Source organism: Haliotis cracherodii, unplaced genomic scaffold (assembly GCF_022045235.1).
Source record: "Haliotis cracherodii isolate W230 unplaced genomic scaffold, xgHalCrac1.p SCAF_23, whole genome shotgun sequence".
NCBI lineage: Eukaryota > Metazoa > Mollusca > Gastropoda > Lepetellida > Haliotidae > Haliotis > Haliotis cracherodii.
This window is the reverse complement of record NW_027266279.1, coordinates 10,991,537-11,013,157: the sequence shown is the minus strand read 5'-3', so window position 1 is coordinate 11,013,157 and position 21,621 is coordinate 10,991,537. Positions and strand designations below refer to the sequence as shown.

General features: G+C 42.6%; 1 protein-coding gene across 1 annotated transcript in view; it reads right to left on the bottom strand.

Moving 5' to 3' along the window:
• LOC139471824 (serine-rich adhesin for platelets-like) overlaps positions 1 to 21,621 on the bottom strand; it is a 34,085-nt gene that overhangs the window by 607 nt on the left and 11,857 nt on the right. The window contains exons 11-22 of the mRNA XM_071254326.1: positions 19,330 to 19,471; positions 18,165 to 18,279; positions 17,298 to 17,364; positions 17,001 to 17,083; positions 14,340 to 14,439; positions 13,093 to 13,307; positions 12,597 to 12,649; positions 8,070 to 11,394; positions 6,607 to 6,886; positions 4,702 to 4,806; positions 2,214 to 2,374; positions 428 to 499 (exon numbers count right to left, since the gene is read on the bottom strand). Of these exons, the coding sequence (XP_071110427.1) occupies positions 428 to 499; positions 2,214 to 2,374; positions 4,702 to 4,806; positions 6,607 to 6,886; positions 8,070 to 11,394; positions 12,597 to 12,649; positions 13,093 to 13,307; positions 14,340 to 14,439; positions 17,001 to 17,083; positions 17,298 to 17,364; positions 18,165 to 18,279; positions 19,330 to 19,471 (4,718 nt within the window). The remainder of the gene's footprint in view (positions 1 to 427; positions 500 to 2,213; positions 2,375 to 4,701; positions 4,807 to 6,606; positions 6,887 to 8,069; positions 11,395 to 12,596; positions 12,650 to 13,092; positions 13,308 to 14,339; positions 14,440 to 17,000; positions 17,084 to 17,297; positions 17,365 to 18,164; positions 18,280 to 19,329; positions 19,472 to 21,621) is intronic.

Sequence of the window (21,621 nt, the reverse complement as noted above, 5' to 3'; positions counted from 1 at the left end):
ATATGGCCGACATGGAGGCCATTTTGAAAATCGGATTTGAGCCACTTGAACAAATTTGTTTGTCAAGTGGGAACAAGAATGTGAAGTTTCAGCTTCATTGGTCCAATGGTTCCTGAGAAGATGTTTATGACAGACCATGACATAAGCTCACTTGACTTTCAGTCAGAAGAGCTTAAAGTTAGCATCATCATACATCAATTTGAGATTCTTTCTGCATCAAGAGAGAGAGAGAGAGAGAGAGAGAGAGAGAGAGAGAGAGAGAGAGAGAGATTTAATATACTGTTACGTATGACCATCCTTAGCTGTGTTAATTTACTAAACAAAATAATTTGCTAGATTCATTACCAGTGCCAGACAGAAGGGGTGGAGAATAGTTTATACTTAAATATGCATAATGTTGCATCCTCTGAATGACTCTTTAGCTCACCAATAATTCCAGGGCTTCTTCATTTTCTTTAGCTCTTTCAACCCTTCTCTTCAAATTTTCTGATGCTTTCACCTGATAAAAAGAAATGAGTGTCACCATTTGTGCTTAATTGGAGTACCCAGGTATCATACATTCTTTTGACCTGTAAACCATTACCGTATTCGACGTAATAAGCCCCCGCTCTAATAAGCACCCACGGTTTGCTAATGTATTGGCTAGTGAACAATCCCAATTAGCACCCCTTCCGATTGATCAATGTACACATGACTTAATGATTCGCGTATAATACACACTTATGTGTTATATGCACCCTTAATTATGGGCAATTAAATTCTGGAAAAATATATCTGTCTTATTTAAACATTTCAGACTGTCAGCATAAACCATGAAAATTTATCTTTCTACTCTGTTTTTTTTTCAACAAAATAATATTCTAATAAGAGCCCCCCCTATTTCTAATTTTGAGAGGGCCCTGGGCGCTCATTACATCGAATACGGTATGTTTGTAATAGTTGTACCAGTTGTGACCATCATGATTTTCTGATCAATTTGTCCTACACTATCAATGACCAGTTGACCTTACAAATACAGAAAGGTATAGAAGCATCACAGATTATCATTACAAATACAAACCCAACTTCAAGGTAAATATGTGCTAGCAGACACAAAACTAATGTTACCTTCCATTACTATTTCTTCAGTAACACTTTACAATGATGAGATTATTATTCATTCAACAGTATAAGCTGCAAGGCAACCTCTATCTCTGACAGACAGCAGTGGGGCTCTTACAGTACCTCCTAAGCACCCACAAAGCCATGGCCCCTCCCACTGCCAGTCTCCACTCAACTCTCTCTGCTCCAGATTGTCTGAAGTAGGAACACCCACAGGAACCCACCCATGCCCCACCAAACACTAGCCTCTAACTGCCAGTCTCCACCTCAGACTGTCTGAAGTAGTAGGAACTCCCACAGGCACCACCTATACCCTACCAAACACTGGCCTCCAACTGCCAGTCTCCACCAATGACTGTCTGAAGTAGTAGGAACTCCCACAGGCACCACCTATACCCTACCAAACACTGGCCTCCAACTGCCAGTCTCCACCTCACACTGTCTGAAGTAGTAGGAACTCCCACAGGCACCACCTATACCCTACCAAACACTGGCCTCCAACTGCCAGTCTCCACCAATGACTGTCTGAAGTAGTAGGAACTCCCACAGGCACCACCTATACCCTACCAAACACTGGCCTCCAACTGCCAGTCTCCACCTCACACTGTCTGAAGTAGTAGGAACTCCCACAGGCACCCACCCATGCCCTACCAAACACTGGCCTCCCACTGCCAGTCTCCACCTCAGACTGTCTGAAGTAGGAACACCCACAGGCACCACCCATGCCCTACCAAACACTGGCCTCTAACTGCCAGTCTCCACCTCAGACTGTCTGTAGTAGCAGGAACACCCACAGGCACCACCCATGCCCTACCAAACACTGGCCTCCCACTGCCAGTCTCCACCTCAGACTGTCTGAAGTAGCAGGAACACCCACAGGCACCCACCCATGCCCTACCAAACACTGGCCTCCCACTGCCAGTCTCCACCTCAGACTGTCTGAAGTAGCAGGAACACCCACAGGCACCAACCCATGCCCTACCCCCTCCCATAAACCGGCCTCCTCCACCACCTCTCTCCGCTCCACCTCAGACTGTCCGAAGTAGCGGGAACATCCCACATTCCTCTTCCCCCTCCCATAAACCAGCCTCCCACTGCCAGTCTCCACCCACCTCTCTTCGCTCCACCTCAGACTGTTTGTAGTAATGGGGACACCCACTGTGTGTCCGTGGATGCCCAAGCTGCTTACAGTTCCCACATCGGACATTTTTCACAACTGGTGACTTGGACGGACTTTCCACTGCCTGCTTGTCCTCATCACCAGCCTCTGTAACTGACACAACATCCAAGCTGACTGATGTGTTTAGACACTGGGAACAGAGCTGATTCAGTCCCTTATTCATTCAATCTCTTTAAATTCAGATCATTTACTCCAAGAAAATACCTCTCTGCATCTGAGGTCACTTCAGGTGTAATCAGCCAATCAGCATTGATTCTTCTAAATTTTCAGTACGAGTGTGAGTAGCCTTCAGACCCCCGTATCTGTTTTTCTGTACCTCAAAAATGATTATGGTCACAAGTTTCAAATGGCAAAAAAATTCAGAATATTGTGGATATTTTATACATCCTGTCAATACTGAGCGCCATGGCACCTACACCCGAAGGATGTATTTTCAATGTATATTTATATTCTGTGGCACTTTTCTGTTGGTAAGGTCAACATTTCCGATTAAAGGAGGTAAATTAAAGAAAGAAAATAGTTTTAGAATGTTGTGATCTGATTGGCTGAAGAACCCATGCATCCATCATTTAGACTGGGAGGTCAATGTTGACTCGGGGTTCACTTGACGGAACCTCAGATCTTGACTCAGAGAGGTATCGTATCTGAGTAAAAGATTATATTGTAGTCAGAACGTTTTTTATCATAAATAGTAAGGCGATGAGGCTTCTAAGTTAAAAATAAATAAATCTCATTAAAATCAGACCTTTATTTTTCGCTTCCGCTTAGTCATCCCATTACGGGTCACATCAGAACGAACTTTTGCGAATTTTGACCGACCTGTGAAATGACTGACATGAAATCGACATTTGCCAATCAGAAGGCAGCTTTCTCGAGCTTTACGACACTAGTATCAAACTGGCGACTACGCCTCAAAACATATTTTGACGTGTTCTCGATTAAAAAAATTAAAACTGATAAGAAGAACACTCTGGAATGGCTTACAGAAGGCCTAGATTGTATGGGTATAATCATAAAACCCGTAGCTGTTGTTCAGAATACCCTCTGTTAAATATTTCATGGTTGCATGGTTAGAAAACACATTCCTACTGTCACTTTCATGATCTGGTAAGCGACGCTCTGATTGGTTGGATGAAAGGTCGTTCTGACGTGACCCTTAATGTGATTGAAAATAAATACAACTCATGATTGAGAAAGCCTCGACATAACCAATGGGACTTGGTCATTAAGCAATATTCCAGCTATCTGAAGGTGGTCTGAAACTCTGGAGTCTGGACCAGTCTATCAAGTGAGCTACTTTATGAGGCTTAAAAAAAATAAAAGAATTGGTTCTCTGGCAATGACTTTTCAAAAAATAGTGCGGGCAGGCAGTGTTTTTTTTGGGGGGGTGCTTGTTCAAACTAGTATGTGACCAAATAAACAGTTGTGTATGGTTTTACACCGCTTTTAGAGATATTCCAGCAATATTACGGCAGGGGACACAGAAATGGGCTTCACACATTGTACCTATGTCGGGAATCGAGCCGGGGTCTTCGGCGTGACAAGCAAACACTATAACCGCTAGGCTACCTGACCGCCCCGACCTTAACACGAGATGAGCAGTAAAGAAGTGCGCATGTAAAGGGAAGTAACTGCATGCTATATTGGATCACATTGTTTTCAAGTATAAGGATTTTAATATTTTTTTATAAAATGGAAATAAAAACAAAACGTGCAGCAGACTTTTGATGATGCGGGCAGTGCCTGTGAACCAAGACCATTATTTTTTTTTAGAATAATGTACAACTTTTAACATTAAGGTCATAAAAGGATCGCATTTCTTTCAGGTGTAATTTAGGACACCATAAATTGTTATCACTTCACAATTTCAATACACAGTCCTTCCATTGCTTACTATGCTTGACAATACTTCAGTCTGAATAGTGTTAGTACAAGCCAACATGTTGTGAAGCATGACAAGAAATGAAATTGCAATCCACATTTTACCACCAAAAGACAATGTTTTCTAAGGTCATAGTGAGTGAGTGAGTTTGGTTTAACGCCGCTTTTAACAGTATTCCAGTTACATCACGGCGTTGTCAGCTTAATGTGGGAGGAAAGCCCGAAGTGATGCAGGTCTCAGACATTTGCCACTTCAGTGAAACCCACGAGCACGGGTATGGTGCTGACAAACCTAGAAACATAATCGGGGCGAACCGGGATTCGAACCCACAATCACAGGTTTCTTGTGTGCCCAAGGGACGCAACTCTGCACAGCGAATCGCGGCTCCTTTGACGACTGGGCCCCCCGTGCCCCCCGTGCCCCCCAGAGGTCATAGCTCATGTAGACTGGTGGCACATGCTGTTTCCTGACAAAAGACATATTTTGAGTAAGTATTTGATGTCACCATGTTGCATTTTAATCATTTTTGTGTCCTTACTGTCAATGACGTCATTGCCATCTTCAGTCTTCAACCCAGGAACAACATCTGATGGGGACAAACCGTCACTTGTTTTGTCACCAAAGCTCTTGAACGTTGATGAGGCTACAAATTGGAGAAAAAAAAGAGTATATAATTCATTATCGTTTTCTGGTCTGCATTGAGAGTATGTAATATGTTTGTGAGATACATAATGTCAAAAAAGAAACTAGAAAGTGTTTTTACTCGTAAAAACATATGTCTCCCCCCCCACTCCCCTAACCCCCATTCATTCGTTTACTTCACGTTCAACCCATCTCTTCATTCCCACCCTCCATTACTAAATAACAGAGACAAAAATAGAACTCCTAGAAATTTAAAAAAACTAATGGGCACCACTTCAGTGCTGGGTTAATGTGTATACAAAGTTTTGCGAAAAAATATTAAACGGTTTCTGAGTTATGGTCAGGAAACAAAGCTTACCCCCATTCAGAGTCTATGTTCAAGTTATCTCCATGGAAACGAGAAAAAATAAAAATGTCAAAAATCTCTAAATAGCAAAAGGCACCACTTCAGTGCTGGGTTAATGTGTATACAAAGTTTTGCGAAAAAATATTAAACTGATTCTGAGTTATGGTCCGGAAACGGTGGGAACGCCGACGCCGACGGGAACCGTGCCAAAAACAATATGTCTCCCTCCATTCTGGGGGAGACATAATTACTTAATGCATTGGTTTTCATGAAAAATGGTGAATTCGTTTAGCTTCTGATCATCTTCCTGAGACAAGGGCGTTACCTGACTATAAAGGTTTCTTGCCGAACTAGGCTGGAATTCCAGAGTTACATTTTGGCTGGACCAACGAGTGTGCGAAGTCCAATCAAATTTGCGTTAAGAACAAGACATCCACTTCATACGCATACTCAAGTGATTTGCTGCACTTTGCGGGGTAAGACTGTTTTATAACAATACAGATCTTGATTGTCGAGCAGATTGTCTTGACTGGGCACCGCCATTTTGTTTGAAGCAAATGTAAGTGATATGAGAGGTGGCATCTGATTGGTCAATAGGAGGGACAGAGAAGGGACATAACTCATAATAGCCACTGGTGGCCCTGCGATAGAGCCTGGAGATTCCAGCCAAGTTCGGCAAGGGTGGAAAGTGAACTTTTATAGTCAGTTAATTCCCTTGCCTTCTAGTATGCCAATCCCTCAAGCGTGACAGAAGCCTATGATCATCGGTTCGAATCCTGGTTAGCTATGATTATGTTTCAAAGTTTGTTGGCACCAAACCCAGCTCTGCAGCTGATTACTGTGTAATGAGTAAAGTTTGACTTAATGATTCAGTAGTAACTGATATACATCAATAAGTGTTCTACAAGTAGATTCTGATTGCCTTATTTGAGGTGAGGTGAGGTGAAATGGGGTTTAACGTCGCGTCCAAGATTATTGCACTTATATAGCGACGTGCATGCACGTGTGTGTGTGTGTGTGGCTGCTTGTCCGGACTGATGCCGATTTATAGTGCTAGCCCACTGAGATACCATGCCGCAGTTTAACATGAATACCCTACTCAGACACAGTTTACTGACTCCGAGCCGACCAGTCCTTGTTTTAGCCCCTTAATGTTGAGCGCTAGACAGGGTAACAACAAGTACCATCTTTTAACGTCTTTTGGTATGACGCAGCCGGGGATCGAACCCTGGACCTTCCGCTCTCCGGGCGGACGCTCTACCTCTCGCCTTATTTGAGAATTACCATAGCAACAGCCACTTTCACCAACCTCACATATTTTGTGAGTGACAAATGACAAGTTAGGGCAATTTGGATGACAACCATCCAAAAAATGTAGAAAATAGAAAATATACTGATCAGAACCCAGAAACCAAAGCTGGAAACATTGAATGTCATTTACTAAAACAAAATTACTTTGATGTGTGACTGACACTCTTCGCACTGGAGTTACACAAGCTTTGGGTGGTGTTCTTGCAGTAGCTGAAATTTTTGTAGCTGACGGCTGTTGCCATGGTGATGTGGCAGAAGGGTCTTGCCATGGTGATGTGACAGTGGCAGATGGCACCCTTCTTGTTGTGGGGGATCTGCTGTAGATTGATGGTGTCACTCCAGGGGTGGATCTGGATGACCTGTGTGAGCCTGTATCTTCAACACCACAGAACTTTTGTCTCTGCAACTCTCTGTACAACGCCAGCTAAAAGATTGAATACATCTATGCACAGTAAATTTTATCTCTGATGGAATGCCAATAATTTAAACTCTACTAATCAGGGTGGCATATGATGCATAAATTCTGCATATTCGGACAGTCTTTTATCCAAAATACTCATCATATTTTGAATGATTCATAATTAACGCAACTTTTTTATCAGTCAGTGCAGTTCTTTCAAAAACATCTAAGGAACTTTCACAGAATTGGTTTTACGCCGCTTTTAGCAATATTACAGCAATATCATGGCGAGGGACACCAGAAATGGGCTTCACACATTGTACCCATGTCGGGAATCGAACCTGGGTCTTGGGCGTGACGAGCGAAAGCTTTAACCAATAGGCTACCCAACCGCCCCTCATTTTTTCATGATGTTAACTGTGACCTGCATTTCTAAACTATTGCAAGGCTGGAATAAAAACAATGTTTCAGTTATAGCTTGTAGTTGCCAGCTACAACTTAAACAGTGAAAGCTGGAAACTTGGTGCAGGGTTGTTTCTACACAAGGATTGAAAGAGAAGGAGAAATGCACACTGTGAGATAGGATAAGTTTTAAAAATGTAAAACCATGCACGACTCAATAAATTGTCTTTAGTTTGTACCTTCATAGATACCAAAAGATTCATGGACTTGACGAAACATTTCACAAGAAGAAATTACAAGAAAGAATATGAGAGGATTGACATTTTCAAAATTTTCTGAAACTAATCAGCCCTGGAATGTTTCAGTTCATGGGAAGTACTGCACTATAAGATCAAGAGAACTGTCCATTTATCTGCAATTGAAGGAAATGAGTTTTATCATGCTAGAGAATTGATAATACTTCCTCTAAAAGCATACAAAAGTAATTTTGATCACTGTATGGCTAACCCTTCTGAAAAGGTTAGGTGCCATGCCGGATAGAATTCTGCCATATCCGCACGTTTGCATCCCATGAAAAGTCATGTCCACTTCTATCTATAAATAGTTTAAAATGAGCATTTCGGATTAAATGCAATGTTTTTATACTTACCTGATGCTACACAGTGCTACAGGTGTGGCGTCAGGTAAGGTAAAACATGATTATTTCTAATTAAATGCAAAGTTTTTATACTTACTTACCTGACGATACACCTACAGCCCTGTGTAGCGTCAGGTAAGGTAAAACCTTTGTTTTCAAATCACTTACCTGATTAGCAATAAATTTTTCAGTTTTATTTCTTCCAATGGGTTTCCTTGGAAGTCGGTCAAACTTTACATCTGTCTCACTTCTGTCAGCACTGGATCCAACACCAAACACAGAACCGTCACACACACGTTCAGGAACAGGAACTAATGGATTCACATTTGCCTGCTTCATCTGAAACAGATCCTCTTCACTGGACACAGTCCTCTGCTCTTCATACAGGAGACTCCTGGCGTACTCTGCATCTGAAGTCACACAAGCTGATCCTCCACTACCACCAGCCATATTTTTCTGAAGCTCCTCCTCCTGAAGGATCCTGGCCAGCTCAGCATCAGTGTCAACAGTGTAGGAGTCATGTCCTGGGACCACCCCTGCTGAAGGCTGATGATGGTCAAACAGAGCTTTCCTTGAAGTTTTGGCTTTGGAGATATTGTTTTGTGTTGCACGAACATCATGAGAATTAAGATTTGAGATATGAGCACGGAAACTGGACCTGGAAGCACTGGAAATGGAAGTCTGAGCACTGGGATCTAACCTGTGAGAATCACAATTTGAAGTGTGAGCACTACCATGTGAGCAGGGGGTTCTAACGTAAGCTCTTTGCTCTCTATTTGCCATTTCCTCCTTATCAGAACTTGTACAACTGCCAAAAGCAGCTTTAGGTACCTTGCAATCTAGAGGCCAACCAACAGCCTTGGTGTCAACCAATCTTTTGCGTCTCAGTGACATTGCCTCGGCTGTTGGGACACGCTTTATCCCACTTTCCTTGTCAAACTGTTCCTGCAGCTGCCTGGCAAATTCCTCATCTGTCATCGCTTCAGTCTTAACCTCATCCAATGATGTTTCCATTGGAGTTCTTTCAGTCCTGATCTCATTTTCTGGTAATTTGTGAGTACTGTGGTGAGTAAGTGACTTTGCCTCACTGTGGGTGACAGATATAGCCTTGTGTGTATAAGTGGGGTCCTTGGGGAGATGTGGTAGCACTGACTGAGAAATCTCACTTGATGCACATTCACCATAATCTTCAACTAATTGTGCACTATATGTACCCCTCGAACCTTCATCGCGAGGTACCACACATTTACCACTGTAGTCAGACATGTTCTTTTCTTCATGACCCTCACACTGATCAGAAGTCTCCATGACCTCTGAGTTTGAACTCTCTGTGTGAGACATGTCTTTGACACTTGGCTTAACAATATCCTGACTGACACTTTCTGTAGTCTCAGTGCATTCCTTCCTTTCCATCTCTCCTGAAAATATTGCATCCTCATCTGTAGGAACGATTTTCTCGGAGGATACAGAAGATGTCTCATGGCCAATGGGACTCCTAGTGTCAGGATCAACATGGCTTGAAACAGTCCTGCTGTTGCCTTCAGCATGAAGAAAACTTTCAGGTTCTTTTAAATTTATTGAAGAATGTCCATGAAGATCACTGCCAAATGAAACACCTGATTCTGACAAAAGTCCAATGTCTTCTCTAAAACTGTCAGACATGTGATCATTTGAATCATTGCACATGTCAGTGTCATATGTTCCACTAGTGTTAGCACTGGTCGGTGGGACTGAAGTAGAACACCTCACAGCACTATCTGATGCACTTGATACAGTCTCAGAAACCACACCATCTCCTGAAGGACCAAAACTAGGCAACCTTGATGGCTCCTCAACTTCCTGTTTACCCGTCAGTGAAGACAAGGCCACATCCTTTCCTTCACTTCTTCCATTAAGCAGCTGTTCCTCTGAACTGACACCAAATGATGTGGCACAAGTCTCAGAAGATCCTTTTGCCCCAACACGTTGATCAGCAACACATGACACAAGCTTCTTTGGGTGTGGTTCAGATCCCAGCTTGCTTCTCAACAGTCTAGGAGTTTCATTATTTCCAACTTTTGATTTGCTGTATTCATCATCAAACTCTTGCTGAAGGCGTCTTGCAAGTTCCTCATCTTTCAAAGTCTCTGCTCCATTGTCAATCCCAAGGACATCAGGAGCATCACTGATGTTGGCTGCACTGTCAGATTTATCTGAAGTTTGACCTTGGGTGGAAGCAGCATCACTGTTGATAGATCTATGCGATACCGTGTCTGAAAATGTCCTGCCCACAGAACTGTTCGTACTCTGTACAAGACCTGGGGCATTATCACATCTCTCACCCAGGTCAAATCGTGGGATCTTTGATTCTGGTGATCCATGACCTGATGCATACCGTCTCTTTGTTGGGGTCTTGTGGAGTACACTTCTCTGGTCAATGGTGCGGTCTGACTGCCTTGTCAACACTTTGTTGGCATTCATATTGGAGTGTTGTTTCATGCAGGTAATGCTAACATTTTGAGAATCTCTATCCTGTTCTTGAAGACTCCAAGTCAAGGCAAGTTTAAGTTGTTCTTCTTCACTCAAGATAGCAACAGCATTGCAATGTTTTGTTGATACTGGTGGCAGATTAAACAATGAATCTGGCAGATCTATTTTGTTCTGCTCAGGATAATTGCCTGTGAAGGATTTTATGTGTTCTTTATTGGTGTTTGAGGCTGATTGAACATGTGGAGGAGTATTTGTTGGAAATGTATTCTGGCTGTTAGTTGAATCCAGTTCAGGCTGTGATACTGAAGATTGGTCTGTTCTGTTTGGGGAACAAAGAGGTGTTGATTCTTTTTTCAGGTTGGTAATTGAATCCACTTTACTCCTATCAATATCATGACAGCAATGTTTCTGTAGCACTGGCGATGGTTCGGTTTGGTTCTGGAAACTATCAGGAAGAGATTCTGATCCTTGAGGCAGGTTGGTAATAGACTCATGACAATGACTATTTTTCTGTAATACTGAAGATGGATCAGTGAAGGTTTTGGAACAAGGAAACTCTGATCCTTTTGTCGGCAAGGTAATAGAATCAGGACTATGACTGCAGTGTTTCTGTAAAAGTGGACATGGGTCAGGGCTGTTCTGGAGCTCTCTGTCTTCAGACAGGAAGTCACACACAGGAAGCTGGCTCTCCTCTTGAGAGTCTATAAGTACTACACAAGAGCTCTGATACCCTTCGTTGGCACATGGTCCTGATGGAATCTGGTCATCCTCTTGGGAGTCATCCAATACAACCGGGTCACAGACTGACCCTCCACACACAGGCAGAGACACAGACCTGCTCTTTGGCACATCAACACTCTCATCTTGAGAGTCAACAAGTTCAATGACATCTGGAGAGGTTAGAGCAGAGTTTGTCATTTTTCCACTTTTAGTTTGAGTGGTCTGTCTGTGGTGATCTGTTCCTTGAGAATCAACCAAAGTTATTGGACTGATTGTGGCCACCAGCTTCATTTTCGGTTCATTGCTGAAAGAGGAATCAAATGAAATCCATGGAAATAATCAAGTTAGGACCAGGCAATCCAGTGATTACGCATGAGCATGATTATAACTATTGAGGCACATGAACACGCTAACAGCAATGTCTGACATCTACTTCCATATCAGTCAACTCTTTCAACAAACGACCGCCTCCGTGGTCTAGTGGTAGAGCATCTGCCCGGAGAGTGGAAGGTCCGGGGTTTGATCCCCGACCGCGTCATACCAAAAGACGTTAAAAGATGGTACTTGTTGTTACCCTGTCTGGCGCTCGGCATCAAGGGGCTAAAACAAGGACTGGTCGGCTCGGAGTCAGTATACTGTGTCTGAGTGGGTTATTCATGTTAAACTGCGGCATGGTATCTCAGTGAACTAGCACTATAAATCGGCATCAGTCCTGACTAGTACAAGCAGACACACAAACACACACACGTACATGCACGTCGCAAAGTAAGAGCAATAATCTTGGACGCGACGTTAAACCCCATTTCACCCCACCTCACCTTTCAACAAACACAGGTTACAAGGGATCTGTTCCTCCCCTATCATCTCCACAAGGCAGTGTGTGAAGAAAGGAGGACAATGGTGTTCATTACATGTTAGAAGGCTTAAACTATCTAAAATATTTATAAGCAACCACATAAAACATGTATACATCATATCAAATATAGAAAAGGTTGATATTATTTACAATGAAAGTTTTTAATTAAACAATACAAAGGAATTGTGATAAATATTATATAGTTTGAGAGTTATATACTGTAATAATGCTGATGCAATTTTTATATGAGTGAGTGAGTGAGTTGGGTTTAACGCCACTTTTAACAATATTACAGTTATATCGCGGCGTGTCAGCTTAATGTGGGAGGAAAGCCCGAAGTGATGCAGGTCTCAGACGTTTACCACTTCGGTGAAACCCACGAGCACGGGTATGGTGCTGACAAACCTAGAAACATAATCGGGGCGAACCGGAATTCGAACTCACAATCATAGGTTTCTGGCGTGCCCAAGGGACGCAACTCTGCACAGCGAATTGCAATTTTTATATGAATGTATTTCGGGCAAGTGGTCTTTTACAGAATATACTGTATCGGGTATGTAATATAATGTGAAATTTGGAATTTTGGGAGAGGAGTGGGGGGTTGGTTGCAAAGTTAACAAAAAGGGATCTATTGGGCCTTGTGAAGTTACCTTTTGTGGCCATGGTTGTTGGTCATGCTTTCTTTCATACTTTCTGCTATGGCCTGAAAAGAGTATATGCATCAACCAACAGGATTACCATGAGATGAATCGGCCATTATTGACATGTTTGAAATATAAACTTAAAATATATTCATAAATTAAAAGGTCTGGCTTTTAAGACATTTCCTAAAAAAGAATTACATTGATAATCTCACTATGTCTCTTATTTCCTGCTAGTTCTACCAACACTTCACCTGAAGTGAAAGAACAGCATCTTCCTTTTGAAAACATTTACCACCAAACAGGTGGGTGCATTGTATGTATTAAACACAAAAGAAAATAAGGTAAGAGGCACAATTACTGTGGTAATAAATGAAGTCATTGACATTTTTAGTATTAGTTTTACCTGCCTTCAGATATTTTTGGAATAAAAATCTGTAATCCAAGTTACTATATTGATCTGGCTTAAAATATAAATTATTTTGTTTCCAGATGTGTTACTCACCATCTGGACCATGTACTCTTCTGTCTGGAGGTCAGCAGCAAAGTCCCTCCTCACCAGGCTGACCCCAGTACTGACCCCTGCAGAGCTGACCCCAGTACTGACCCCTGCAGAGCTGACCCCAGTGTCTGCTAGGGAGACAGGAAGAGAAAGATCCTGATGGGCACAGCCCACACCTGCATGTCCACTGACAGACCTCACTCTGGACGTGTTTGTCTCTGAAGTTGAACAATTTGAGATCATAGAGGCTCCCTGTGCTACTTCCAGTTCATCTCCACGAGGCAAGTGAGTTAACTGACTATGAAAGTACAGTTTCCACCCTCGCCAAACTAGGCTGGAATTCCTGGGCTAGATCGTAGCGCCACAAGTGGCTATTACAAGTTATGTCCTTTCTATGCCTCTCCCATGGACCAATCAGATTCCACCTCTGGTATCACTTGCATTTGCTTCAAACAAAACGGGGCGCCCAGTCAAGACGATCTGATGATAATCAAGATCTCTATATTGTGATAAAACGAGTCTTAAATCGCGAAGTGCATCAAATCACGTGAGCACCTTCATTAAAAACATGAAAAGATTTAGAAAATATCTGTTGACAATGAGTTGGCGGTGCACATGCTTTGCAAATCCTTCAATCGACCAAAATCTGCATGACAGTTTACGAACCGGATTTCGATTTCGCGCGATTTTGATTGGACTAATCATAGACTCGTTAGTCCAGCCAAAATGTAACTCCATAATACCAGCCTAGTTCGGCAAGCATGGAAACTGGACTTTTAAAGTCAGTTAACTCTCTTGCCTCGAGAAGATGCTTCCAGTCTCACTGAAGATACTGTCCTTCAACCTGATGTAAAAACAAGACAGTGTCTCGCCATCACTAACAGGCTAAAAAAAAAAATAGGCACCACCTACATCATCATAAAGTCTGCCATAACATTTTGTTTTTATTTCCACTTTCAAAAAAATGTAAAAATCCTTATAAAAACACAATGCACAATGAAAAATGGAAACAAAAACGAAACGGTCACTGAACTTTATAATGATGTGGGCAGTGGAACTCATCTATCCAATCAGTAAGAGACTTTTTTCAACAGCTGCAATGTCTGGGGCAAGGTCAGAATTTTTTAACAAATACACTTGAATTAGAAGTGGTACATTTCAAGAAAAAACAAGCACCTATAGTTACACAAAATCTATTGATACGTTCAGTTGAATGAATTGTCTCCCCTGAACCACACCACTCTTCTTACCAAGCGTGCCACTTCTGCCAGGGGTCTGTAGGAATGCAGCCTGCATGTGACCTGTGTCTTCCGTAACCTCCGACCTCACAACATACACACCAAAGAAGACCTATGGAAATGAATAAAAAAATACTTCAATTTCAGAGTGCTGTATGAAAATGTTTTGTTTGTTTGTTTGTTTCATGTTTAACGCCACACTCAGCAATATTCCATCTATATGTGGGTGGCCTGTACATAATCGAGTCTGGACCAGATAATCCAGTGATTGATATCCTGAGTATTGATCCACACAATTGGGATATGATGACATGCATCAACCAAGTCAGCCAGCCTGACCACCCAATCCCGTTAGTCGCCTCTTACGGCAAGCATGGGATGCTGAAGACCTGGTCTATCCCAGATCTGTACTAAACTGTGTGCAGCACTGTTGGAAGCAGTGAGTGCCCACCAGCACTAAACTTGTAATGTCCTAGCAGCACTGAAAACATTTTCTGAAAATGACAATTTTACCACTGATGCCATTCAAAATTGTAACTTTTCCACAGCAAATATCAATGTAAAACAATGACATGGCAGGGTAAACTCACAAGTATCAATATGAACACAGAAAATTACAGACTTGTAAGCATTGTCTCCCTACCTGAATATACAGCTGCCAGTAGCTGAACACGTCATAGTGGAGCATTGTCTCCCTACCTGTATATACAGCTGCCAGTAGCTGAACACATCACAGTGGAGCATTGTCTCCCTACCTGAATGTACAGCTGCCAGTAGCTGAACACGTCACAGTGGAGCATTGTCTCCCTACCTGAATATACAGCTGCCAGTAGCTGAACATGTCACAGTGGAGCATTGTCTCCCTACCTGAATATACAGCTGCCAGTAGCTGAACACATCATAGTGGAGCATTGTCTCCCTACCTGAATATACAGCTGCCAGTAGCTGAACACATCATAGTGGAGCATTGTCTCCCTACCTGAGTATACAGCTGCCAGTAGCTGAACACATCCCAGTGGAGCATTGTCTCCCTACCTGAATATACAGCTGCCAGTAGCTGAATACGTCACAGTGGAGCATTGTCTCCCTACCTGAATATACAGCTGCCAGTAGCTGAACACATCATAGTGGAGCATTGTCTCCCTACCTGAATATACAGCTGCCAGTAGCTGAACACATCACAGTGGAGCATTGTCTCCCTACCTGAATATACAGCAGCCAGTAGCTGAACACATCACAGTGGAGCATTGTCTCCCTACCTGTATATACAGCTGCCAGTAGCTGAACACGTCACAGTGGAGCATTGTCTTCCTACCTGTATATACAGCTGAACACGTCATAGTGGATCATTGTCTCCCTACCTGAATATACAGCTGCCAGTAGCTGAACATGTCACAGTGGAGCATTGTCTCCCTACCTGTATATACAGCTGCCAGTAGCTGAACACGTCACAGTGGAGCATTGTCTCCCTACCTGTATATACAGCTGCCAGTAGCTGAACACATCATAATGGAGCATTGTCTCCCTACCTGTATATACAGCTGCCAGTAGCTGAACATGTCACAGTGGAGCATTGTCTCCCTACCTGTATATACAGCTGCCAGTAGCTGAACATGTCATAGTGGATCATTGTCTCCCTACCTGTATATACAGCTGCCAGAAGCTGAACACAACATAGTGGAGCATTGTCTCCCTACCTGTATATACAGCTGCCAGTAGCTGAACATGTCATAGTGGATCATTGTCTCCCTACCTGTATATACAGCTGCCAATAGCTGAACATGTCACAGTGGGGCATTGTCCTCCTATACAGCTGAATACATCAAAGTGGAGCATTGTCTCCCTACCTGTATATACAGCTGCCAGTAGCTGAACACGTCACAGTGGAGCATTGTCCTCCTATACAGCTGAATACATCAAAGTGGAGCATTGTCTCCCTACCTGTATATACAGCTGCCAATAGCTGAACATGTCACAGTGGAGCATTGTCCTCCTATACAGCTGAATACATCAAAGTGGAGCATTGTCTCCCTACCTGTATATACAGCTGCCAATAGCTGAACATGTCACAGTGGAGCATTGTCCTCCTATACAGCTGAATACATCAAAGTGGAGCATTGTCTCCCTACCTGTATATACAGCTGCCAATAGCTGAACATGTCACAGTGGAGCATTGTCCTCCTATACAGCTGAATACATCAAAGTGGAGCATTGTCTCCCTACCTGTATATACAGCTGCCAGTAGCTGAACATGTCATAGTGGATCATTGTCTCCCTACCTGTATATACAGCTGCCAATAGCTGAACACGTCACAGTGGAGCATTGTCCTCCTATACAGCTGAATACATCAAAGTGGAGCATTGTCTCCCTACCTGTATATACAGCTGCCAGTAGCTGAACATGTCATAGTGGATCATTGTCTCCCTACCTGTATATACAGCTGCCAATAGCTGAACACGTCACAGTGGAGCATTGTCCTCCTATACAGCTGAATACATCAAAGTGGAGCATTGTCTCCCTACCTGTATATACAGCTGCCAGTAGCTGAACATGTCATAGTGGATCATTGTCTCCCTACCTGTATATACAGCTGCCAATAGCTGAACACGTCACAGTGGAGCATTGTCCTCCTATACAGCTGAATACATCAAAGTGGATCATTGTCTCCCTACCTGTATATACAGCTGCCAGTAACTGAACACGTCATAGTGGAGCATCTTGTCTTTCTGTGGCAAGAGGTACAAGCTCACTTCATCTTAAACAGGTTAAACAGGAATAAGTTTGACAAAATACAAACACATGTCCATCAAATGTGGAACATTCTCAACATAAAACTGAAACAATATTCTATATCAATGTACTTTTAACCTAAAGCTTGAAACATTTTAGTTTCTAATTGATGATTTTCTATTTATTATTTTGACATAAAACTTCACCACGTACATCAGAGGATATGACAGAGAACTCACCATTTAGTGTATCATGCGGTGTATTAGCTACAGACTCACAACACTTGATCAGCAACCCACTCCGTTGCTGAAAACAAACATGACAGAATCAGATATATTGAGTGAGTGAGTGAGTTGGGATTAACGCCGCTTTTAACATTATTCCAGTTATATCACGGCGTATCAGCTTAATGTGGGAGGAAAGCCCAAAGTGATGCGAGTCTCAGACGTTTACCACTTCGGTGAAGCCCACGAGCACGGGCATGGTGCTGACAAACCTAGAAACATAATCGTGGCGATTCAGGATTCGAAACCCACAATCATAGGTTTCTGACGTGCCCAAGGGACGCAACTCTGCACAGCGAATCGCGGCGCCTTAGACGACTGGGCCACCCGTGCCCCCCAGTTACATTGAAGTCAGTTTAGGCTATACAACTATCACAGACTAAAATGTCCTCTACTAGCACCACTGGCAAAAGCAGGTAACTGAGTGAGGTCACCATGTTTTTAAAAGCAGCTCACGGCTTATAAATGTAAGAATGGGCTGCATATATTGAACATATCTACATCAACCTGGGTCTATCGTGTGACAGGCAAACACTTCAACCACCAGGTTACAAACTCAAGTCTAAGGTTATCTCAGCAGTATGGTTTGACAACAAAAATAATTACATGAATCTTCTCCAAGTCAAACTCTCCCAAAAACATAACTATACTGCATGCTACAGCGTAACAAAAAAGTAAGTCAACTTGTTGCAGTTTCGACTGACATACACATCCCTAGGATATGACGCTAAATCTAAAATGTTCTCGAATGAAAAGTGTCATGATCATCAGCAAAAGTTCTACAGAAGAGAGATGGGTACAATGTGTATCTGACAAGCCTACCTTATTATACATCTCCAGTCCTTCTATGATGAGAAGCTGGCATGGATCACGACTGCCTGCTGCTGGACCAAAGTTAGCCTCACAGGTCTTCTTCAATGAATCGTTCCCTGTACTGCTGCTGATAAAATCAATTGTGATCCAACAAGAGAAAAGGGGCCTTATGGATGCAAGGAAACAATTGTGCTTTGACGTCATAAAGATTGATGTAAAGAACAGCCATGTGTGTGGGCTGTACAAACAAAATCGTATTCTCTCTCGTAAGTTCGTAATGTAATGAAAACATTATTTCAAAACATTTCAGCATACATGACTATGTTTAATTAGTCAGACATTATATCGAAAACGCAAACGTTACATAAACACTTAAAGGCATGGAAAGACTGAAAATTGGTCTTTGAAGAAATCAAAATGGTTTGCTGCCATGTATCTCTCTAATAAATAGAAATTGAAGCTTATGATTTGTATTTATGGTCCTAAGATACCGTAGTTTTAAAATAAATTAAGAAGGCAAAATGTGATTTTGAAAATTTATAAAAATATGTAGTGTGGTTCTCAGCATAAACAGGACTTTATGGCTATGATGTAATTGGTTATGTAAAAGTAAACAATTGGTTACAATTAGTGGGAACACACAAAACATTCACCCTCAAGTGATGCTGAATGTCAGTCATACATAAAACAGTGCCACAACACTGTAGCTCACCTTAAAATATCATCAACAGCTAATTATATCAACAAAAAGACAAACACTTAACCAGAATTGCTGTCAGAATTGATTGCCAAAGAATTCTTTTAATAAATACTAAAGACTGTAATCTAACACAAAAATTTCATCATTTCTAGGGATGTATGACTTAAACAATATCTTATTCAGGAAAAAGAAGTTACATAAATGAGATTTGGGAACAGACAACTAAATATCTATATAAACACCTCTCCTTTTAAAACAATACGTGTTTTGACACACAAAAATGTTACACAAACAAGTTGATACTTTCCTTGAACGAGATGTTCTTGAATTTAAATTTTAGTCATATTAAATATAACTATTATAGTTTTATTAAATCACAGATCTCTCAGGCAAATAATATGAGATACTGGAGTCAAATTCTACCCTAGCATCCCTATACCTTGATAGTTCAGATGGCTGACATATTTGTGTCACCTTGAGATGCACTGTATGAGGTCCTGAGAGAGCCACACATGTGATTTGCCTCGCCTTATCCCAGGTCTCACCGACGGGTTGCGGTTGCTCTCCGTAATGTTTTTTTGGAGATCAGAGAAGGTCATCTGCTTCTTAAACACTCCTGAACAAAGCACCATTAACATGTGACCACTGTCTCACTGACATATCAGACAATAATGTACTGAGGATTGAGTAAAAGAGTGAGTGAGGGGATGAGTGAGTGAGTGGGTGAGCAGAGTGACTGAGTGAGAGGATGGATGAATGTATGAGAGTGAGCAAGAGAGGATGAGTGAGTGAGAGAGGATGAGTGAGTGAGTAAGCAAGAGAGGATGAGTGAGCGAGAGAGGATGAGTGAGTGAGTAAGCAAGAGAGGATATGTGAGGATGAGTGAGTGGGAGAGAGGATGAGTGAGTGAATGAGAGGATGAGTGAGTGAGTAAGCAAGAGAGGATGAGTGAGCGAGTAAGCAAGAGAGGATGAGTGAGCGAGAGAGGATGAGTGAGTGAGTAAGCAAGAGAGGATATGTGAGGATGAGTGAGTGGGAGAGAGGATGAGTGAGTGAATGAGAGGATGAGTGAGTGAGTGAGAGGATGAGTGAGTAAGAGGATGAGTGAGTGAGAGGATGAGTGAGTGAGAGGATGAGTGAGTGAGAGGATGAGTGAGTGAGTGAGAGGATGAGTGAGTGAGTGAGAGGATGAGTGAGTAAGAGGATGAGTGAGTTAGAGGATGAATGAGTGAGTAAGAGGATGAGAGTAAGAGGATGAGTGAGTGAGAGGATAAGTGAGTGAGAGGATGAGTGAGTGAGTGAGAGGATGAGTGAGTGAGAGGATGAGTGAGTGAGAGGATGAGTGAGTGAGTGAGAGGATGAGTGAGTGAGAGGATGAGTGAGTGAGTGAGAGGATGAGTGAGTAAGAGGATGAGTGAGTTAGAGGATGAATGAGTGAGTGAGAGGATGAGTGAGTAAGAGGATGAGTGAGTGAGAGGATGAGTGAGTGAGAGGATGAGTGAGTGAGTGAGAGGATGAGTGAGTAAGAGAATGAGTGAGTGAGTAAGAGGATGAGTGAGTAAGAGGATGAGTGAGTGAGAGGATGAGTGAGTAAGAGGATGAGTGAGTAAGAGGATGAGTGAGTGAGAGGATGAGTGAGTGAGAGGATGAGTGAGTGAGAGGATGAGTGAGTGAGTGAGAGGATGAGTGAGTAAGAGGATGAGTGAGTTAGAGGATGAATGAGTGAGTAAGAGGATGAGTGAGTAAGAGGATGAGTGAGTGAGAGGATGAGTGAGTGAGAGGATGAGTGAGTGAGTGAGAGGATGAGTGAGTAAGAGGATGAGTGAGTTAGAGGATGAATGAGTGAGTAGGAGGATGAGTGAGTAAGAGGATGAGTGAGTGAGAGGATGAGTGAGTGAGAGGATGAGTGAGTGAGTGAGAGGATGAGTGAGTAAGAGGATGAGTGAGTTAGAGGATGAATGAGTGAGTAAGAGGATGAGTGAGTGAGAGGGTGAGTGAGTGAGTGAGAGGATGAGTGAGTAAGAGGATGAGTGAGTTAGAGGATGAGTGAGTGAGTAAGAGGATGAGTGAGTAAGAGGATGAGTGAGTAAGAGGATGAGTGAGTGAGAGGATGAGTGAGTAAGAGGATGAGTGAGTGAGAGGATGAGTGAGTAAGAGGATGAGTGAGTGAGAGGATGAGTGAGTGAGAGGATGAGTGAGTAAGAGAATGAGTGAGTGAGTAAGAGGATGAGTGAGTAAGAGGATGAGTGAGTGAGAGGATGTGTGAGTAAGAGGATGAGTGAGTGAGGGGATGAGTGAGTGAGAGGATGAGTGAGTGAGAGGATGAGTGAGTGAGTGAGAGGATGAGTGAGTAAGAGGATGAGTGAGTAAGAGGATGAGTGAGTGAGTAAGAGGATGAGTGAGTGAGAGGATGAGTGAGTAAGAGGATGAGTGAGTGAGTGAGAGGATGAGTGAGTAAGAGGATGAGTGAGTTAGAGGATGAATGAGTGAGTAAGAGGATGAGTGAGTGAGAGGGTGAGTGAGTGAGTGAGAGGATGAGTGAGTAGGAGGATGAGTGAGTGAGTAAGAGGATGAGTGAGTAAGAGGATGAGTGAGTAAGAGGATGAGTGAGTGAGAGGATGAGTGAGTGAGAGGATGAGTGAATGAGTGAGAGGATGAGTGAGTAAGAGGATGAGTGAGTGAGAGGATGAGTGAGTGAGAGGATGAGTGAGTAAGAGGATGAGTGAGTTAGAGGATGAATGAGTGAGTAAGAGGATGAGTGAGAGG